At 39.1% G+C, this 21,483-nt stretch overlaps 1 protein-coding gene across 2 annotated transcripts in view; it reads right to left on the bottom strand.

Annotated features, from left to right (window-relative positions):
- Nucleotides 1-20,833, bottom strand: part of LOC136858203 (RNA helicase aquarius) — a 686,829-nt gene extending 665,996 nt beyond the window's left edge. For both annotated transcript variants that reach the window (XM_067137584.2, XM_067137585.2), the window contains exons 1-2: nucleotides 20,682-20,833; nucleotides 20,494-20,594 (exon numbers count right to left, since the gene is read on the bottom strand). In XM_067137584.2, coding sequence (XP_066993685.1) covers nucleotides 20,494-20,594; nucleotides 20,682-20,762 — 182 coding nt within the window. In that variant the 5' untranslated portion in view covers nucleotides 20,763-20,833. The remainder of the gene's footprint in view (nucleotides 1-20,493; nucleotides 20,595-20,681) is intronic.
- Between the last annotated feature and the right edge of the window lie 650 nt (nucleotides 20,834-21,483).

The following is a 21,483-nucleotide window of genomic DNA, read 5'->3' as shown; positions in this document are numbered from 1 at the left end:
GAAAGTGAATGGGTGGCATACAGGGATGCTGTAATAGAAACAGCAAGGGAATGCCTAGGAACAACTGTGTGTAAAGATGGGAAAAGGCGAACATCTTGGTGGAATGATGAAGTAAGAGCAGCCTGTAAACGTAAAAAGAAGGCTTATCAGAAATGGCTCCAAACAAGGGCCAAGGCAGACAGGGATTGGTACGTACATGAAAGAAACAGAGCGAAACAAATAGTTGTTGAATCCAAAAAGAGGTCATGGGAAGATTTTGGTAATAACCTGGAAAGGCTAGGTCAAGCAGCAGGGAAACCTTTCTGGACAGTAATAAAGAATCTTAGGAAGGGAGGGAAAAAGGAAATGAACAGTGTTTTGAGTAGTTCAGGTGAACTCATAATAGATCCCAGGGAATCACTGGAGAGGTGGAGGGAATATTTTGAACATCTTCTCAATGTAAAAGGAAATCATCATGGTAGTGTTGCAAACAGCCAAGCTCATGGGGAGGAGGAAAAGGATGTTGGTGAAATTATGCTTGAGGAAGTGGAAAGGATGGTAAATAAACTCCATTGTCATAAGGCATCAGGAATAGATGAAATTAGACCTGAAATGGTGAAGTACAGTGGGAAGGCAGGGATGAAATGGCTTCATAGAGTAGTAAAATTAGCGTGGAGTGTTCGTAAGGTACCTTCAGATTGGACAAAAGCAGTAATTGCACCTATCTATAAGCAAGGGAACAGGAAGGATTGCAACAACTATCGAGGTATCTAATTGATTAGTATACCAGGCAAAGTATTCACTGGCATCCTGGAAGGGAGGGTGCGATCAGTCGTTGAGAGGAAGTTGGATGAAAACCAGTGTGGTTTCAGACCACAGAGAGGCTGTCAGGATCAGATTTTCAGTATGCGCCAGGTAATTGAAAAATGCTATGAGAGGAATAGGCAGTTGTGTTTATGTTTCGTAGATCTAGAGAAAGCATATGACAGGGTACTGAGGGAAAAGATGTTCGCCATACTGGGGGACTATGGAATTAAAGGTAGGTTATTAAAATCAATCAAAGGCATTTATGTTGACAATTGGGCTTCAGTGAGAATTGATGGTAGAATGAGTTCTTGGTTCAGGGTACTTACAGGAGTTAGACAAGGCTGTAATCTTTCACCTTTGCTGTTCGTAGTTTACATGGATCATCTGCTGAAAGGTATAAAATGGCAGGGAGGGATTCAGTTAGGTGGAAATGTAGTAAGCAGTTTGGCCTATGCTGACGACTTGGTCTTAATGGCAGACTGTGCCGAAAGCCTGCAGTCTAATACCTTGGAACTTGAAAATAGGTGCAATGAGTATGGTATGAAAATTAGCCTCTTGAAGACTAAATTGATATCAGTAGGTAAGAAATTCAACAGAATCGAATGTCAGACTGGTGATACAAAGCTAGAACAGGTCGATAATTTCAAGTATTTAGGTTGTGTGTTTTCCCAGGATGGTATATACCGGTAGTAAGTCAGATTGAATCAAGGTGTAGTAAAGCTAATGCAGTGAGCTCGCAGTTGCGATCAGCAGTATTCTGTAAGAAGGAAGTCAGCTCCCAGATGAAACTATCTTTACATCGGTCTGTTTTCAGACCAACTTTGCTTTACGGCAGCGAAAGCTGGGTGGACTCAGGATATCTCATTCATAAGTTAGAAGTAACAGACATGAAAGTAGCGAGAATGATTGCTGGTACAAACAGGTGGGAACAATGGCAGTAGGGTACTAGGAATGAGGAGTTAAAGGCTAATTGAGGAATGAACTCGATGGATGAAGCTGTACACATAAACCGGCTTCGGTGGTGGGGTCATGTGAGGCGAATGGAGGAGGATAGGTTACCCAGGAGAATAATGGACTCTGTTATGGAGGGTAAGAGAAGTAGAGGGAGACCAAGACGACGATGGTTAGACTCGGTTTCTAACGATTTGAAGATAAGAGGTATAGAACTAAATGAGGCCACAACACTAGTTGCAAATTGAGGATTGTGGCGACGTTTAGTAAATTCTCAGAAGCTTGCAGACTGAACGCTGAAAGGCAGAACAGTCTATAATGATAATGTATGTATGTATGTATGTATGTATGTATGTATGTATGTATGTATGTATGTATGTATGTATGTATGTATAAGAGTCAAAGAAAAGTAGTAGGCCTACGTTGCATTGTTATTTTATTACATTTTAAGAGATTGTGTATATACAAGGAGCGTTCAATATATCATGCAACACATTTATTTCTCAGCGAATTTCGGTTTGAAATAATTGGAATTTTATTTGGGACTAGCTGATGTACCCGTGCTTCGCTACGGGATTCTCAGGAAGACTGACTTTGTGGTTTTCCTAACTGAAGTCAATATAGGTCATTACAAAAACGTCAGTAGGAATGTAGCGATTAAAAGCAATGTTATCATATAAAATACCCCATCAAATGAAAAACTGCACATTTTCTCACTTTTAACGAACAGTACTACGGTGCGGATCTAACAGTCAAATGTTCCAGAGCTGGAATGACCAGGCCGCAGACAGCTGTGAACACTTCACTGCCACTATTCCCTTAAATATGCACACTTCTCATTCAAATTAGTTCCTCAGAGTAGGGATTGAATAGCTCAAATGCTATGATGAACCAGCGTGTTACGTACCAGTAGTATCAGAAAATTTCTGAAACAGAGGAATGACATGCTAATGAAGAAAGTTACCTAACTCCCCAGCTACTTCCCGCCAATATTTAGGCAGACTGCTACACTCGTACGACTGGGCGAGTTGGCTATGTGGTTAGGGGCCCACAGCTGTGAGCTTGCATCCGGGAGATAGTGGATTCGAACCCCACTGTCGACAGCCTTGAAGATTACAAGTAATAAAACTCATTGTAGGCCATATTGGACATCAGATTATGAACATTAAAATAAGAATAATAGTTAACACCACCTTTCCAATACTTATCTTTCCTTGTATTACTGTCGTAAGCATCATCAGCCAAAATAAATCTTAGCCTAAAGTTAGGTCAGGGCCCCAAAAATAGTGTCCTTAAAATATATGGCACTCTAAGAATCAACATTTACATTTAGAAAATCAAATAGGCTTAAAACTAGTGTGAAAAAAACATAGAATGTTACAACATGGCTAAGAGAAAAATACAATACAATCGTGTTGAAACAGAGGTTAAAAACAGAAAGTACAATACAGAGCTGGTAGTGAAATAATTAAAATCATTAGGATATCATTGCTACCAGTCAGTCAATCAGAATGTTCAAACAGAAAATAGTGAAAAATATATAAGAGTGTTTATCATGGCTAGGTGAAAAGAAAACACATAATCGTGTTGCCAGAGGTAAAACATAAGGTACGACACAGAGCTGGCAGAGTAATAATCAAACTCATTGCTACCAGTCAGTTAATAAGAATGTTCATACATAACAAAAAGTGATGATTATATTCTTTTGAATGAAGAAATAATTAAATCCCAATCTTGAATGGATACGCGAGCCGGGCAAGCGAAATCACATATTGTAGCAGGCATGGAGTAGTAACACTTCAAACAGGATTGATCACGACTGAAGCCGCTTATAAGGTAGAGGCCAATATCCACTTCATCCGAAACAATGGTTAAAGCCGAATAACAGGTGTCTTCATTTTTACTGGGAGTTCAAGACCAAAACGGAATAAGATGCAAATTGCGTGAACTGAAGTCTGAGAAATAGAAAAATATGTACTCGGGCCTTGAAAATAGGGTGTTCAAAATGAGAGTCTAAGATCGCTTACCTCTTATGTTGGATTGACTGGAGACATTAGCCGTTCGAGGGGGTCTGTTAAACGTATGCCCGTTGATACGTGTGTTGTATCTGTGTGCTTGCTTAGGCGGAGAGTAAGTTGGGACGGGAGGGGTAGGCGCAACAATGAGAGTGCTGGAAGCTGGCGGCGGAGTTGTATTATGGGGAGGGGGTAAGGTGGAATCTGTTATGGCGACCGGAGGGATGATTTATATTAAAATTAGTGAGTAACTTGGGGACTTGTTGTTCTCAGGGACATCATTCAAATTATTATTATTATTATTAAAATGTTGATCCAAGAAAATGTACGTATTTTCCAATCTGGTCGTTAAGCTGCTTTTATTTACATATTTTATACTGTGGAGGTCCTGATCAATTGTAGAATAATTGTAGCCAGAATCCCTCATATGGTTGCTCATGGCAGAGTACTTTTTATACTTTAAGGCATTATAATGTTCCAAGTATCTAGTTCTAAAACTGCGGCCAGTTTGTCCAATATAAGAAAATTCACACTGGGGGCATTTGAGTCTGTAAAGAATATATTCCGATTAGTGTTGAGAGTTCGGTAGGCGATTCAGATGTTATGCTTCTTAAATGGGTTAGTAATACTGTATATGGTGGGGTTAGTGAAGGTGGCAGTGTTTATTCTTTTGGGCTTATCTGGAATTAAATTTGTAGAATTTTTTGATTTGATTTTACCAATAATCTTATTGATCAGGTTAGGTTTATAGCATTAAGTTTTGCAAGTTCTTTTATATATTCGAACTCTTTTTTCCGGTTAGAAGGGGATAGTGGAACATTTAATGCTCGATGAACTAAACTGTAGAAAGTTGCTTGTTTATGAGATTAAGGGTGTTAAGACTCATTCATTATTGTCAAAGGAGCAGCGCACGGCTTTCTGTAAATTTGGAAAATATAATTATCACTGGCTCTGGTCAAGGTTAAGTCCAGGAAGTTTAAAGACTTGTTGATTTTGTCTTCCTTAGTGAACCTGATATTCTGGTCAAGGTCATTAAAGGTCTACAAAATGTTATCACTATTAAAGCGATGTGTGTCGATGATGGCAAATGTGTCATCGACGTATCTTAGCCAAAGCTGTAGACCATTGATTTTATTGATTAAATTGTTAGTCTCAAGGTGATCCATAAAAATGTTAGCAAGGATTCCAGATATCGGGTCGCCCATCGCTAGTCCCTTCTGTTGGTAAATTTTGTTATTGAATGTAAAGAAGTTATTGTTTACTACAAATTTTAGCAAGTTGATCGGTTCATCAATTTCACATTTGCTTATAGTGTTATGTTTCAAAAGGTTAGGTTCTATTAAACTAATGGTTTCATTTACTGGTATACTAGTATACATATTGGTGACATCATACGAAACCATGACATGATTGTCATGTAGGGCCTAACTTAAATTTAGTAAGTTTATTACAGAAATCAACTAGATTTTTGACATAGGCTCCATTATTGAACTTAAAATGGCTATTTTAAAAATGGTGTAAAAATGTAGAAATCTTGTAGGTGGGACTATTTCGACAGTTTATAATAGGGCGCATTGGCATTTCTTTTTTATGTACTTTTGGTAAGGTTTTAGCAGTAGGTAATCTGGGATTCATAATGGTGAGTTTTTGTTGTTCATGCTCTTGAAAGAGAAAAGATGAATTTTTCAGCAAGTTCTTTAAACCACGCTGGATCTTTAAAGTGGGATCCTTGTCAATTAGTTTGTAGTTATTGGCAGAAAAGAAGTCTTCAGTTTTACTAATATATTCATTTTTGTTAAATAATTTCACTACCAGCTACCAGCTCTGTATTGTACTTTCTGTTTTTAACCTCTGTTTCAACACGATTGTGATGTTTTTTCTCTTAGCCATGTTGTAACACTCTATGTTTTTTCCACACTAGTTTTAAGCCTATCTGATTTTCTAAATGTAAATGTTGATTCTCAGGGTGCCATATATTTTAAGGACACTAGGTTCGGGGCCCTGACCTAACTTTAGGCTAAGATTTATTTCGGCTGATGATGCTTACGACAGTTAAGCGAAACATGTCCAATCTTACAACGCCTGTTGTAATGTTTATATCCTAAATATAAGGAAAGATAAGTACTGGAAAGGTGGTGTTAACTATTATTCTTATTTTAATGTTCATAAGCCTTGAAGATGTTATTCCGTCGATTCCCATTTTCACACCAGGCAAATGCTGGGGCTATACCGTAATTAGGCCAAGGCCGCTTCCTTCACGCTCATAGCCCTTTCCTATCGCATAGTCACCAGAAGACCTAACTGTGTCGGTGCGACGTAAGGCAAATTTTTTAAAAATACTCTGTACGCAGCAGTAATCCTATCTATCGGAGATGAGTGGCAACAGAAGACAAACCACATCACAACAAACAATGGTCAATGTAAGGTTACTGTTGATCAATTTTATGATCTTTCTATATTGCAGGCCTTCACATTTAGCCTAGTTTTATTTCGACTCTGTGATCTTAGGGCGTCTTATAAAATTATGTATAGCATAAATTGTAGTTCCTTATTCTCCGACTTTACATACCGATTTTATTAAATCCTGTCTATCCATTTTCTCATGACTCGGTGCTGATAAGGACTTAGTAACAAAAATCCAAATTCATGAATATCTCTGATCATAGTCAGTATGGTAACAATGTATAAGACATAAATGATCGATAATATTTTTAAAATGTTTTTTACGCCCACATTGGAGCACTGAAATCAATCTATATACAGTCAAGTCTTATGAATATCGGTTACAAATTTGGTTGATGTTTCTTCTTTTGTTCCCAGAAATGTTTCATTCTCTCTGACCTGGCTGCTGGTTCTTCATCAGTTATGCTGTACTGTTTGCGTGTATAGGTATTCAGTTTAAGTCTCACGTCGTTATTTCTCAGGATCCTCTTTTCTTCTCTGTTTTCAATTTGTTGAATTGTCAAGCCTAATTCATTTAAATCTTCTTGGACTTCTTTGAACCAGTGATTTTTAGTTTTACTATTCCAAAAGTAGTTGAATAAATGTTTGAGTATCCTAGTTTCCAGTAATCGTGATATGTGACAGAAAAAAGCAACTCTTCTTTTCCGCCTTGTATCTATTATAGACTCAGTCTCCTGGTATACAACTTCATTAGGTAGTAATCGGCATTGTCCATCTACTTGGTGTTTTTTGTTTAGAATTGTTCTAATGATTCGTCTATCTATTTTCTGTAATTTATCTGTAGTGGATTTCATATTCAAACTGAATAAGGTTTCACTAGCATAGGTTGCTTCAGGCTTAATAACGGAGTTGTAGTGTTTAAATTTTGCATTTATTGAGAGAGATTTCTTCTTGTAGGTTGGCTAAGTAATGTGTTGTGCTTGTTTTAATTTGGTAATTCTATTTTCAACTGATATTTTCTCTTTTAAGTTCCAAGTTATAATCTCTCCAAGATATTTGAAAATTATTAACAACCTTAATTTGGTTGTTATTAGTCAGTGTGATAGGTGATGTTTTCACTCTGAAGGATGGCATCATTTCCGTCTTTTCAAAGGAGATTAGTAATCCTTTTTGTGTATTGGATGAATTATAGCTGTATTTCATTCTGCAGCAGTTTTTCAGAGTTCCATATGTCTATGATGTGTTTGTGTAGGTTTTGAAGTGTTTGGTTATTTGCATTCTTCCACAGCTCTGCAACCACTTGATTTTCTCCTGCAGCTTGATAATTCTTGAGCCAATTAATCTCTTGAAGTACCTCATGGAAGTCTGGTGGAATAACCTTGTCTAAGCGTGTTTTATTTTTTGGATCAGGTGAAAATTCTAGGTATTCTTTTGGGTCTTCAGCATTTAGTAATTCTTTGAAGTGATCAGCTAGAATTTTGGCATTCTCCTGATTATTGTGTGCTAGTTGTCCTTGTTTATTTCTCATCGTGAGTGTAGGTGGAGTATACCCTGATTGATATTGTTTAAATGTCCTGTAATAGTCTCATGTTGTTTGAATGATTCATCTATGTTAGCAAGGTTTTCTTTTTGATGGTCTCTTTTGATTCTTCTAAGTTCTTTGGCCGTTTGTCTTCTAGCAATAGTTAGTTCATCTCAAGATTGTGCAGTTTTCTTTTGTTGGTCATTTAGCCATGCTTTGTGTCTTTTCTGTATTGTCATATCACATTCCATATTCCACCAGGCGTGTTTCTTTCTCCTTGTCATAGGAGCAATTTCTTCGGCAATATTTTTTTAGTTTATCAATAATGGTTTCCAGTTTGTTGCTTAGAGGTGTTTTGGATCTCTCTGTATACACAACATTATTAAGTAGCTGGGGTCATATTTCCTCCTTCTAGTAAATTCAGATGGTTTGAGATGTTTTCTTGGGGTTAACTTGATTTTAATCTTTGAAATATAATGATCAGAATCGATGTCCACCCCACAAAGGACTTTGACATTATAAATTTCTCTATGGTATTTTTTATCCATTGCTACGGGGTCTATCTGAAACTCACCCAGTTTAACATTAGGGCATTTCCAGGTCATTAATTTGTGTGGTTTCTCTTAAATCTTGTGGTTTCAAGAGTAAGCCCAAGGTCTGTGCAAAGCTCAATTAATCTTTGATCATTTCTATTTGTCAATTTGTGTGCTGGCCATTTATCTACCACTATGCAATATTTTCTCTTTTGTCCAATTTTCGCATTGAAGTTTCCAAGCATAATTTTAACATGGTTGTCAGGGGATATTTGAAATCAGCTGCTCAAGCTCCTCCCAAAACATTTCAGTTTCCTCTTTATTTGTCCTGTATTTTTTCATTTGTTGGGGCATGGACATTAATCAGTGTATATATTTTGTTCTCTACCCTAATCGTTAAGGTTGCAGTTCTTGACGAGTTCGATGAGAAGTCCTCCGCTGAATCTAATATGCTAGTATGAACCAGGAATCCCATTCCAAATTGGGGAACATTTTTCATTACTCTCTTTCCTGGAGGTCCTTTGTAAAGATGATATCCCCCAGATTCAAATGGGTCCTGATCTGTGTTCCGAAGTTCTTGTAGGGCTGTGATTAGAATTCTGTGTTGATCCATGACATCAGTTAAGTGTTTCAACTTCCCAACTTTCATTATTGAATTGATGCTTAATGTTGCACAGAAAGAGAATTTTCCTGGTTTACTGAATTTAAGTCTGTGTCTGTATCCGTGGTTCGTCTGTTTGGTTTTCAGGCGCTCCAACTCGCCATGATCTTCTATGTGACACCCCACCGTATCCAAATGGTGTCTTTGCTCGGGTCTAGAATGTTGGATGTCCCAGCCAGTGGATTCTTTCATTAGAAGACTCTCCATGATAAGTTGATTGATCAATCATCAATGTTCTGACCGTGGTCAGGAGCTACATCCCAGATGTGATCTGGGAAGGAGATTCATCCTAGTTGTTCAGGACTGGGAGTAGGCATTTCTTCCATACCCCTCAAACTATAATATACTATATAAATTTAGTTATGTAGTATTTATCGATACGACCACCAATAACATAATTATTTGGGAATTCAATTTTATGCCTACCCCTAAACTACCATTTCATTCAGCGTGAATAAAATTATTTATGGCCTAGATTATAGCAACTTATTCCCCGACTTTGCATACCGATTTTCCTTAAGATAGGACCACTAATAAATATTTGAGAATTCCATTGTAGGCCTTCGCCCTAACTACCATTTTTCTCAGCGTGAACACAATTATTTATGACCTAGATTGTAGTGACTTATTCCTTGAATTCCCCTACGGACTTCTGTTATGATACGACCATTAATAACAAATATTTGAGAATTAAATTTTAGGCCTTCCCCTAAACTACCATTTCACTCAGCGTGAGTAAAATTATTTATGGCCTAGATTATAGCGACTTATTCCTCCACTTTGTATACCGATTTTCATTAAGATATGACCACTAATAACAAATATTTGAGAATTAAATTATTGGCCTCCCCCTAAATTACCATTTCAGTCAGCAATAAAATTACTTATGGCGTAGATTGTAGCGACTTATTACCTGACTATATACCGATTTTCAATAAATACTCTTCAGCTGTTTTCTCGTGATGCGTGTACATACATACAAATACAAATTACGGAAAAGTAAAAAAAGTCCTCTTTTGAGTCGAAAAAAAGAAAGGGCTTCTTTATTCTAAAGGAGATTCCAAATACCACTTTTCACGTCTGTTTTTTTTGTTTGCAAGTTGCTTTGCGTCGCACCGACACAGATAGGTCTTATGGCGACGATGGGACAGGAAAGGGTTAGGAGTGGGAAGGAAGCATCCGTGGCGTTAATTTAAGGTACAGCACCAGCATTTGCCTGGGGTAAAAATGGGAAACCACGGAAAACCATCTTCAGGGCTGCCGACAGTGGAGTTCGAACCCACTATCTGCCGAATACTGGACGCACTGAAGCAACTGCAGCTATCGAGCTCGGTTTTCACGTCTGTAACATCTGAATTTTTGAAATATAAGTATCCTCATAAGGAGAATTCAACTCCTTCTTCACTTATCTTTGATCTCCAGCTTAAGTTGATTTTCCAAAAAATAAGTATGTGTTTCTTTATTTTTACAGGAGACTACAAATATCAATATTCACTTCTGTAAGATGTTAAGTTTATGGGATATACTGTAGATATACTCATTTCAAAAACTGCCTCACTCTTTTACTGAGTGGTCAGCATTGAGGCCTTTGGTTCACAGGGTTCCGGGTTCGATTCCGGGCTAGTTTGGGGATTGTAATTGCGTGCAATTAATTCATCTGGCTCAGGGACAGGTTGTTTGTGTTTGTCCCAACACTCTCCTCTTCATATTCACTTAACACCACATTACCAACCACAACAGGAACACGCAATTATAATTACATTCCTACACACAGGGTTGGCGCCAGGAAGGGCATCCCGCCGTAAAACAGGGTCATATCCACCCCCACGTGCGACACAGTTCGTACCTGCGACCCCACAGGTGTGAGAAATGAAGTAGAAGAAAAAGATACTCGTTTTAAAAATTCATCTGCTTTTTTATTATTTCACTCCAAAAAAAGTGTGTTCATTTATTTTTAAAGGAGATTCCAAGTACCAGTTTTAACGTCTGTAATATCTTCAGTTTCTCAGATAGGTATATGTATCCTCATATAAGGAATTCAACTCAACTTCTTTTCACCCCCCCCCCCCCTTTCAAGTGGATTTTCTGAAAACAAAAATTTGTGTTTTTATTTTTAAAGGAGATTCCAAATACCAATTTTCATGTCTGTAACATGTTAGGTTTTTGTGATATAATGTAGATAATCTCGCTGCTGTACGAATCCTGAAGCTGATGTTGCTATGGTTAGGGCAGTTCATTTCTTTATCTGATTCCTAGAGCAGGGGTAGTGTGGTGCCAATATCTCCATAAAGATTGGTTTTAGGGCCTTAAAACATGGTTTTTGGGCCCGTAGGGCTTACTGAGTTTTGTTCTTTGTGTCAAAGGGTTTAAAATGACCTTTGTCTTGTCCTACGACAAATTCGATTTCGCCTATATTAGCCCCTTATATTTTTATATCTCCCCCCGTCGCCCTCCCTCGAATTAAAAAAAAAAAATACAGCCTATGTTACTCACTGGCAATGTAGCTTTCTCTAGGTGAAGTAATTTTTAAAATCGGTTCAGTAGTTTTTGAGTCTATCCGTTACAAACAAATATACAAAATTTTCCTCTTTGTAATATTAGTACAGATATCTTTGAATATTCCTGCTTTGTCTCAGAGTTTCATTAATTTCCGATATGTGGTAGCGCTCTAACTAGCCTTCAAAATGGCGTCTGTAACAGAGGTGCGCACCAAACAGAGAGCAGTTATAGAGTTTCTTTTGGCGGAAAACCAGGGCATCACAGACATTCATAGGCACTTGCAGAATGTCTACAGAGACCTGGCAGTAGACAAAAGCATGGTGAGTCGTTGGACGAGGCACGTTTCATCATCAGATCACCGACAGCAGTTCACGAAACTTCAGTGGACTGTACGCAGCACGACGTTGACCCTGTCATCGATCAGTCGAGTGGTACCATGCAAGCATACAGGTTCTCACATTGCGGTGGCATAACGCCTTAGCATTGAATGTTTAAAAGTGGTCCACCAGCCCCTTGCGATCCAGTTTTATGCATCCCTTCACATTTACTACAATTCTGAAAGACATCGGTCCCTCTCCCTAAACCAGGGTAATATAACAAGATGTGTGTTTACGGCTGGAAGGAAGAACGGATACCTGACGAGTGAAATACAGGAATAATTTTCCCAATATATAAGAAGGGAAATAAATACAAATGCACTAATTATAGGGGAACCGGGCGAGTTGGCCGAGTGGTTAGAGGCGCGCGGCTGTGAGCTTGCATCCGGGAGATAGCGGGTTCAAATCCCACTGTTGGCAGCCCCGAAGATGGTTTTCCATTTTCACACCTGGCAAATGCTGGGGCTGTACCTTAATTAAGGCCACGGCCGCTTCCTTCTAACTCCTAGACCTTTCCTATCCCATCGTCGCCATAAGACCTATCTGTGTCAGTGCAACGTAAAGCCACTAGCAAAAAAAAAAAAAAAAATCATAGGGGAATTACATTACTGAATATCATCTATAAAGTATTTTCAAATATCCGATTACAATATCTGACTCCATATGCTGACGAGAGATTGGATGAAGCACAATGTGGCTTCAGGCAAAATAGGAGCACAGTAGATCAAATATTCATGGTACGTCAAAAGATGGAAAAATGCTATGAGCATAATATAGATCTACAAATGTTGTTTGTAGATTTTAGACAAGCATTTGACAGTATATACAAGGACAACCTTTATGAATATATGGAGACAATAGGAATACCATAGAAACTGATTAGGATGTTCAGAATCATTTTAAGAGAAGTAAGGGCAAAGGTGACGATGGATGGAAGAATTGAAAATGAGTTTGCTCTTAATACAGGAGTCAGACAAGGTGATGCACTCTCAGCTACTTAATCTGGCAATTAACCAAGTCCTTGAAAAAATTATGGATACCGTAAATATCGTATATAAATCTAAACAAATATGTGCGTACGCAGATGATGTAGTGTTAATGGCCAGGAATGATAGATATTTGAAGGAAATGTTTCTTGAAATGGAGGAAGCAGGAAAACGGATGGGATTGGAGGTGAATGACAGTAAATCCAAGTATATGCATGTGACTGATATAGAGGGCAGAAGAAGTCAAGATAATTTGACATAAATGGGCATAGTTTTGAGAATGTACGAAGTTTTGAGTATTTGGGAACCATGTTGACAAACAATAATAGAATAAGTGGGGAGATACATCGTAGAATAATAGCTGGAAACAGGGCCTATTATGCAAATCTTACATTATTTAAATCTCGTCTATTGTCTAAACCTACAAAATTCAAAATACATAAGACCCTTATTAGACCTGTAGTGACATATGGCTCAGAAGCCTGGAACCTTTTAGTTGATGATGCAAATAAATTAAGAATATTTGAAAGAAAAATTATTAGATGAATATATGGCCGAATTCAAGACCAGAATGGTTGGAGAATAAGGACGAATGCTGAAATACAGAACATATTAGACCAGGAGGATATAGTTAGATTTATTAAGGCACAGAGACTGCGATGGCTTGGCCATGTGGAAAGAATGGAGGAAGATCGAATGCCAAGAAAAGTAGTTAAATCCCGAATAGATAAAAGACGGCGACAAGGAAGGCCCCGTAATAGATGGAGCAATGAAGTTGAAGCCAACCTGAGGGCAATGAACATCCTCCCATGGAGACCAGCCGCTCAGGATCGAAGTAGATGGCGGACTATCGTAGAAGAGGCTAAGGCTCATATAGGGCTGTAGTGCCGGGTAAGTAAGTAAGTAAGTAAGTAAGTGTTTACGGGCTAGAAAACAGCAGGGATCGTGAGCGCCACTATTAATTCATTATGGGTACCTCGAATGAACCCGTAAAACGAGTAGGCCCTGCAGATATGCAGAACACGTACTTTAAAACAGGAGGTGGATGCACAGACTGGGAGCATGGTACTGTATATATGTTGAGAGGTCAAATGCCACAGTAGCTCACATGGCAAGCAGTTGGGGGACATATGTGATATTGGACAGTGCTCAAGTGTAACGGTTCAAATCCCGTTACAAGGTGATATCTGTATTTTTATTATTATTATTATTATTATTATTATTATTATTATTATTATTATTATTATTTTATCTGTGATATTATTATTATTATTATTATGTCCGTATTATTATTTTATCTGTGAGATTACTATTATTGTATTATAATTATTATTCAATTCCATTCTGCAATGCTTGTCGCTTGCATGATTGTAGTTATATGTATGCATATATACGTGTGTGTAGAATAACACTCAAGATATGTACAGTAAGAATTGCTGGATATCAGATGTTGGATATGACATTGCAACATTGTGCAATATTGCTGGCGTTTCTGCAGAGTCATTGCTACGTCATCGTGAGCATTTAGCGAAGCGCTCACAGTCTTAGATACCTAGGGAGCTCCAGGCTATTTCACCATTGTATGCAATATCTATCGCGAGGTGGGAGTAGATAATTGTTATTTCTGGAGGTTACGTCGGTGCGTCAACCTAACGTCTATAAAAGGTGGCTGCATATTGTAGCGTCAGTCATTATTCTACTGGAAGGAGAGGCACAGTTGGCCATTAAGTGAACGAAGATGGAGTGGCCTCAGTCAGTCAACGGGAGTCAATAGTTAAATGGAAGATGAAGAGAGAAGTGGATGGTGAACTGATGGAGTCATATAAGGACACACTTGCAAAGAAGTTATAACATACAGACTTACAAAGAGGTTATATGATATGGAGAAGAAGCAGTCACATGGATACATCACCAAATTAGGCGTGACACATCTACAGTAAACACCAGATCTAAGGAAAACGTCGTAATTACACTCAAAGTGTTGAAGGTACAGTCAAGTGAAACAGTGAGGGATGTATTTCGTATAAATTGTTAAATGTCCGGTCAAGAAGAATTCAAATTCATGCCTAGTTTCTTTCAGTTGCAATGTCATATCATCATATTCTCATCTGTTTTAATCGCAGCAGTTCTCACTATTTTATTGAAATTAGTTAAAGAATATATTTTCTTCTATCAAATGAATTCGTAGTATTATTTCAATGACAGTAAAATATCTTAACCTCAAAATTAATGGTGAAACCGAACGCCAATCTCCTTTTCCCAGAACTTATATTTTATGTTGTCAAAAGTAAGCTTATTACCCCGCACATATGGTATGTTGTCAAAAGTAAGCTTATTACCCCGCACCCTAGAGATGGTCAAGATTCTCATTCTATTATTGCTGCACTGAGTGATAGCTGGCGCCCATCAAATAACGTATGTGTAAATAAGCAGGTAAGAAGTAAGTGAGTACACGGTCCGACGATTGTGTATTTTATTTAATGAATATTAATTTTCAGATATTTCATATTTTTCAATTTAAATGCAGTTTTATATGTTTCAAAAGATAGTAAGAGAGTTAGAACCTTTTACACAAGGTAGGAGGTTCGAATCCCACATAAGAATTTTTTTAACAGCCCGTTGCCTGGGATGTGGTAAGGTTGAATACTTGATAACTTCCAAGGACTGATTTGTTCATTTAACCCTGTAAATGACTGTTTGTATCATTGCATTGGGTATGGTGCTGGGTTGGACAAGGATGTGGAGATGATGGTCTGTGGTTAATATAGGCTGGGAATTGGGTGCCGTAGGTCAAGTGTCGCAGTAGCTCACATGGCTAGCTCGCGGTACGATGTGTGATAGTTGACTGCTCGAGGGTCAGAAGGTCCAGTGCAAGTATTTTTTTTAAAGCCAGTTGCATGTGGCAAGGTTGTATACTTAATACTGGTATTTTTCACAGACTAATTTTTTTTTGGCCCTGAAACGGACCATTGTTATAGAGCTGGGTTGATAGAGGCTAGGAAACATGTAACAGGATATCAGTTATCCACATCATTTAACACAGCACCTGCTCGAAGTCACGACCTCCGTGGTCGATACAGAGCTGCGCGCAATGTTGTAAGGACCGCCTGGCCCGTTGCAACATCTCTGGCAAAACGGATTGGCATGCCTCTGTGATGAGCTGTCTAAGGTGACGAACTGGCCAGCCAGCTTCTGTGCATACCCCAGTTGTTTTACATGGCCCCACAGAAAAAAATCCAGGGACGTAAGATCGGGCGATCTGGCGGGCCAGGGGACAGATCCTCCCCTTCCTATCTATTTGTCAGAATACGTCACATGGAGATGGTTCCGGACGACCACCGCCGCGTGCGGTGGAGTTCAGTCATGTTGAAACCACATCCTGCAGCGGTCAAGGAGTGGCACATGTTCCAAAAATGGTGGTAATTCATCTTGGAGAAACCGCAGATAACGTTGGCTGGTCAGATGGTCCTCAGAAGAAATGGGGATCGATGAGGTGATCACTCATGATTCCACACCATACATTCACGCCCCACTGTACCTGAAAAGCTGTCTGTCGCATCCAATGGAGATTATCCACACTCCAGTAATGCATATTATGGCGATTAACAGTTCCATTGTTGAGGAATCGTGCTTCGTCCGTAGATAAGAGAGTTGCTAGAAAAGCAATATCAGTGTCCACATGCTATAGGATCCATTGACAGAATGCCACCCGGGCATCGAAATCATGATCATGGAGCTCCTGGTGTAAGTGCAGATGCTACAGGTGAAACCGGTGGGTATGCAATATTCGCATAACAGACGCTCGGCTGTTCGTCTCCTGTGGAATGGCCTGTGTGCTAGTATGAGGGTTACACCAGATAGCGTCAACAACGACCTCTTAACTGTCAGCAGATGTCTTTCCACCCAACAAAATGTCGTGCCCGTCGGTTGTCGTCTATCCAGATAGCGTTCTTGGTACAGGCGTTGTACCTGGTATACATTCTGTCTAGCTTCTTCGTAGATAAGTAACATATCCACATACTCGCCGCTGGAATACATCTAGAGCAGTAAATAAACTTTGTGTTGTAACTGCTTCGAAGGGGGGAGTTCGTGCAGCTACATACTTACCTGCCATCGCATGTTGTTATCGTTCCAAAGGGGCATACTTTGTCCTACCTGTGGTCTATGAAGCTTGGAACATGTACGATGTAGCTAACTGGCCACAGAACATCATCTCCTCATCCTCGTTCAACCCAGCACCGATGCAACGATACATACAGTCTTTTACAGGGTCAAATAAACAAATCAGTCCTTGGAAGCTATCAAGTATGCAACCTTACCACATCCCAGGCAACTGGCTGTTAAAAAAAAATTATTCTGTGGGATTTGAACCTCCTACCTCGAGCACTGTCCACTATCACATATCTCCCTGCCCATTTGCCATGTGAGCTACTGCGATACGGTATTTGATCTACGGGGCCCACTTCCCAGCCTATACAGTACCGTGCTCCCGGTCTGTGCGTCCACCTCCTGTTTTAAAGTACGTGTTCTGCGTATCTGTACTCGTTTTACAGGTTCATTCGAGGTAGCCATAATTAATTAATAGTGGCGCTCACGATTCTGCCATCTAGCCCATAAACACACATCTCGTTATATTACCCCGATTTAGGGGGAGGGACCGATGTCTTTCCGAATTGTACTAAATGTGAAGGGATGCATAAAACTTGATCGCAAGGGGGTGGTGAACCCCCCAGTATATATATTTGCTATTGTTTATAAAATAGTGATCAAATAATGAGAAATGAAGGCACAAGGTGTGATGTAATACAGGAAGTCTCCTCATTAGTGTGGAGAAGCACTAAGCTGTAGAGCACAGAGTGAAGGTGTTGTATCTTGAATCAGCAGTCAATGAGTCAGTATTCATAGTGAGAGAAATGAAGCAAGGTGTAGGACCATCGCGCGTTGAGAAACATATAAGTAGAAAAATCGCTCAGAAGTGATCATAGAATGTGTCAATAAACTAACTGAACAGAATCAGTAAGAGGCAGAGAAATTAAGTGTAGAGTTGTGTGGTGTGTCGGCCAGTTCGGTCCATAATGTGCAGGCACAATTTAGAAAGACAGGGAAATTAACAACGCCGGGAAAGAAATGTAAAAAATCTCAAAGGGTCGAGCTGTACAATACTGTCAAAAATAGAATTAGAAGGAAAATTCACTAACTCTCTTTTCAAAATGAACCACCTACTTTGCGCAAAGTACTACACAGTGTGAATAATGATAACTCTTTACCACTTTCAGGTCAACTACACTGTACAGGCTTTTAAAAGAGGCTTCCAGTTAGCTGAAAAAGAACATGAACCGTATTAGTGGATAGGAAAGATATTGTATTGAGGAGATGGAAATATTTGTGTGAAATTAGGAAATATTTTGCAGAAGGTCACAAACTTCATTACTTGGATGACACACGGCTTAACGAAGGACACACGACTTGAAAAGTATGGGTTGATTCTACTTTCATATCCAGGAAATAGGCCTTTCCTTTCTGGACTTTTAACTGGCCTGAAACAGCCGACTGGAAAAGGCAGGAGGCTCATCATTGCTCATGTAGGTAGCAACTCTGGTTTTGTGGAAGGTGGAGCTCTCACATTTGAATCTAAAACAACACAAGAGTATTATGAAAAAATGACAGGTGACATCATCTTATCGTGGTTTTCATCTCTCCTACTGAAACTCGAACCCGCAAGCATGATTATAATGGACAACGCGTCTTACCATTCTGTGAAAGTGGAACGAATTCCTACAATGGCAATGCAAAAAGATCAAATCATTGCTTGGCTCGACAGTCACCAAGTGGAATACAAGGACAATATGGTCAAAGCAGAACTCCTCGAACAGGTGAAGTCAGTGCAAGACCAATATCATAAATACATTTGAGACAAAAGAGCACAGAAAGTGGGCCACTGTGTTCTACGACTTCCACCTTACCATTGCACTCTTTAATCCTAGTGAACTGATATGGAGTCAAGTGAAGTGTTATGTTACAAAAAACAACACAACCTCTAGTTTGCACAACCCTTAAAAATGTGACCCCAGATAACTGGAAGGACTGCATTCAACAAACAATGAAAGAAGACAACCAGGTTTGGCAGCTGGAAGGCCTAACAGATGATGTTTTGGAGAGGTTTATCATCATTGAAAGTGGCCAGAGTAGCAGCAACTCATCTCACGATGACAGTAATGAGATTGGAAGGGATACATCGTGTGATATGGAAGTAATCGAGCCTCTCCGGACGACTAAGAAAGGTAAACACACACAGTGTGCATGGACTTCTTACTTTCGTTATAACCACAACTGCCTGTATTTCTTGTCTTTTTAAGTTGTTTCTTTTCAACAGATGTTGTAACAACATTATCTATGGTTCCAACAAAAATTGAGAAAAGTGGGGGAGCAATTACACATCCTTGCTTTACACCAGGAGTAATCTCAAAACGTTCTCAAGGTCCATTATTCGTAAGAATGATACCATACATGTTATCATGCAGAAGTCGAAGGATCTTAATGAATTTTGGAGGGTAGCCAATTAGCGCTAAGATTGTCCAGAGAGCATCTCTATTAACCGAGTCAAAGGCTTTGACAAGATCTATGAATGCCATATATAGGCTGCGATTTTGTTCCCTGGACTTCTGCATTTTTTGCTAGTTGCTTTACGTCGCACCGACACAGATAGGTCTTATGGCGACTATGGGGCAGGAAAGACCTAGGAGTTGGAAGGAAGCGGCCGTGGCCTTAATTAAGGTACAGCCCCAGCATTTGCCTGGTGTGAAAATGGGAAACCACGGAAAACCATCTTCAGGGCTGCCGACCGTGGGGCTCGAACCCACGATCTCCCGGATGCAAGCTCACAGCCGCGCGCCTCTACGCACACAGCCAACTCGCCCGGTGGACTTCTGCATTTATCTAGCACAGAAATCATGTCGACAATACCACGACTGGGCCTAAAGCCATATTGCGTATCTGGTAGAAACTCTTCTGCAAGTGGTATTACTACCATCTACACCGCAGATGACAGAACACATCCGACATAGGGAAGAAAAAAAAGAACCTGAGATTCTTGACGAGTTCTATGCATCAGATGACATGATGGACACAAGTTGGGTGGGTCCCAACTAGGAATTACAAGTCCAGCTATCAACAGATTCCACCATAAGTTCTGCAAAAAAATCCCTATTTCCACCAACTGAATGAAAACTGTGTGTGGAAACTATGCCAGAAAAAATATGTAAGATATAATCTTGACAAGTGCCAAAATCATACATAGTCTTTGAGTAAAGAACAGTAGTGTAGCCTACCTTGAAATTTAAGCACCTCCATACACATCTACACAAATTATTAAATAATATTAAGAAGGAATTCTTATAACTTGTGTTGAGATTGCTATTGAAACAATTTATCATATATTAGTCAGCATTTATGCTTTTAGTGTATTTTTCTCCTACATTTTGTATGATTATTTGACTGCAATAAGAGTATTATTAAAGAGATGTCATGCTAGAAGAGAAAGAATGACGGATGTGACAATTATATGCCACACACATCAGCACATCAGTCTGTACCTATGGCATGAGTGACAGTGCCAGTTATGAGAGAAAATATTTTCTCCTAAATCACGATGGTGCAAAGGTGTTAAACAATAATATCAATTGCCTAAAACTTAATTTAGGCCCTACTTGTTAACATGTTAATCAAAATTACATAATATGATGTAAAACATATAAACTTACCCCGATCCATAGATTTCTCTCACGTAGATGTCATCAACAACTTTTTCATCGAAGGGAAGATGGTTTTCGATAGTATATGGGGCCCAGTATTGATTAGCAAGCTGAAATATATTGATATAGGTTAGGATAAGATGCACGTCTGATGTACAGCAAACGTCACATCTTTACAAACAAAAAGCAAACAATACCTGAGTTATCCTATCAGCATTAATTTGCTCTACGGTCGGCGCTGGACCCTTCGATTTTGTAGCTGAAGTTGAACTCGACATTGTAAATAAATTCACCAAGGATCTACGAATATATGCTCATGCTGCTCCTGTGCTGCTCTCACGGTACACTACAAATCAACCTCCACGCCGCCATTATTATTATACAGGATGACCAACGTTTGCAAAAATGAGAAACAATCTTGAATCTATTTCTTGCACCAATAATGTCCCATTCACATACTGTCTTTTCGGATATCGTTTCATTTCCATGATACACAGTCACTACGTGCCGTACAATAATATTTAATTTATTTGTAATACTTTTCATTATACAAGGTCGTTAAACCAAGTACACTTTAGAATTTACAACATAGCCGACTACATGGCTCTGGTCAAATGCAGTGGGTTCTTCCAAATACAGTAGAGTCTCTACAGTCTCTACTGTATTTGGTTCTTCTTCTACCGCTTTTCCCACATTTGTGGGGTCGCGACTGCGAACTGTGTCGCATAACTTATGTGGATCTGGCATGGTTCCTGAGGCTAACCCTATGGGAAGGGATGTGGGATGTAGGTTCTACTGTATTTGCTCTCGTCTACAGCGTAGTAATGTTCTACTCATTTTCTCTTTGGTATATAATCGCGCGGGAAATTCAAGTGGGTTAAGTGGTTCGTGTTACAGGTGTCGTACTTTGACGATTTAAAGATGTATTTTACGCGAATACTATAACAAATAAAAGTTAAGTATTGATAACAGTGAAATGGAGACTAGTCGAAATACCAC

Source organism: Anabrus simplex, chromosome 1 (assembly GCF_040414725.1).
Source record: "Anabrus simplex isolate iqAnaSimp1 chromosome 1, ASM4041472v1, whole genome shotgun sequence".
NCBI lineage: Eukaryota > Metazoa > Arthropoda > Insecta > Orthoptera > Tettigoniidae > Anabrus > Anabrus simplex.
The sequence above is the reverse complement of the archived record's forward strand: the minus strand, read 5'-3'. Positions and strand labels throughout refer to the sequence as shown.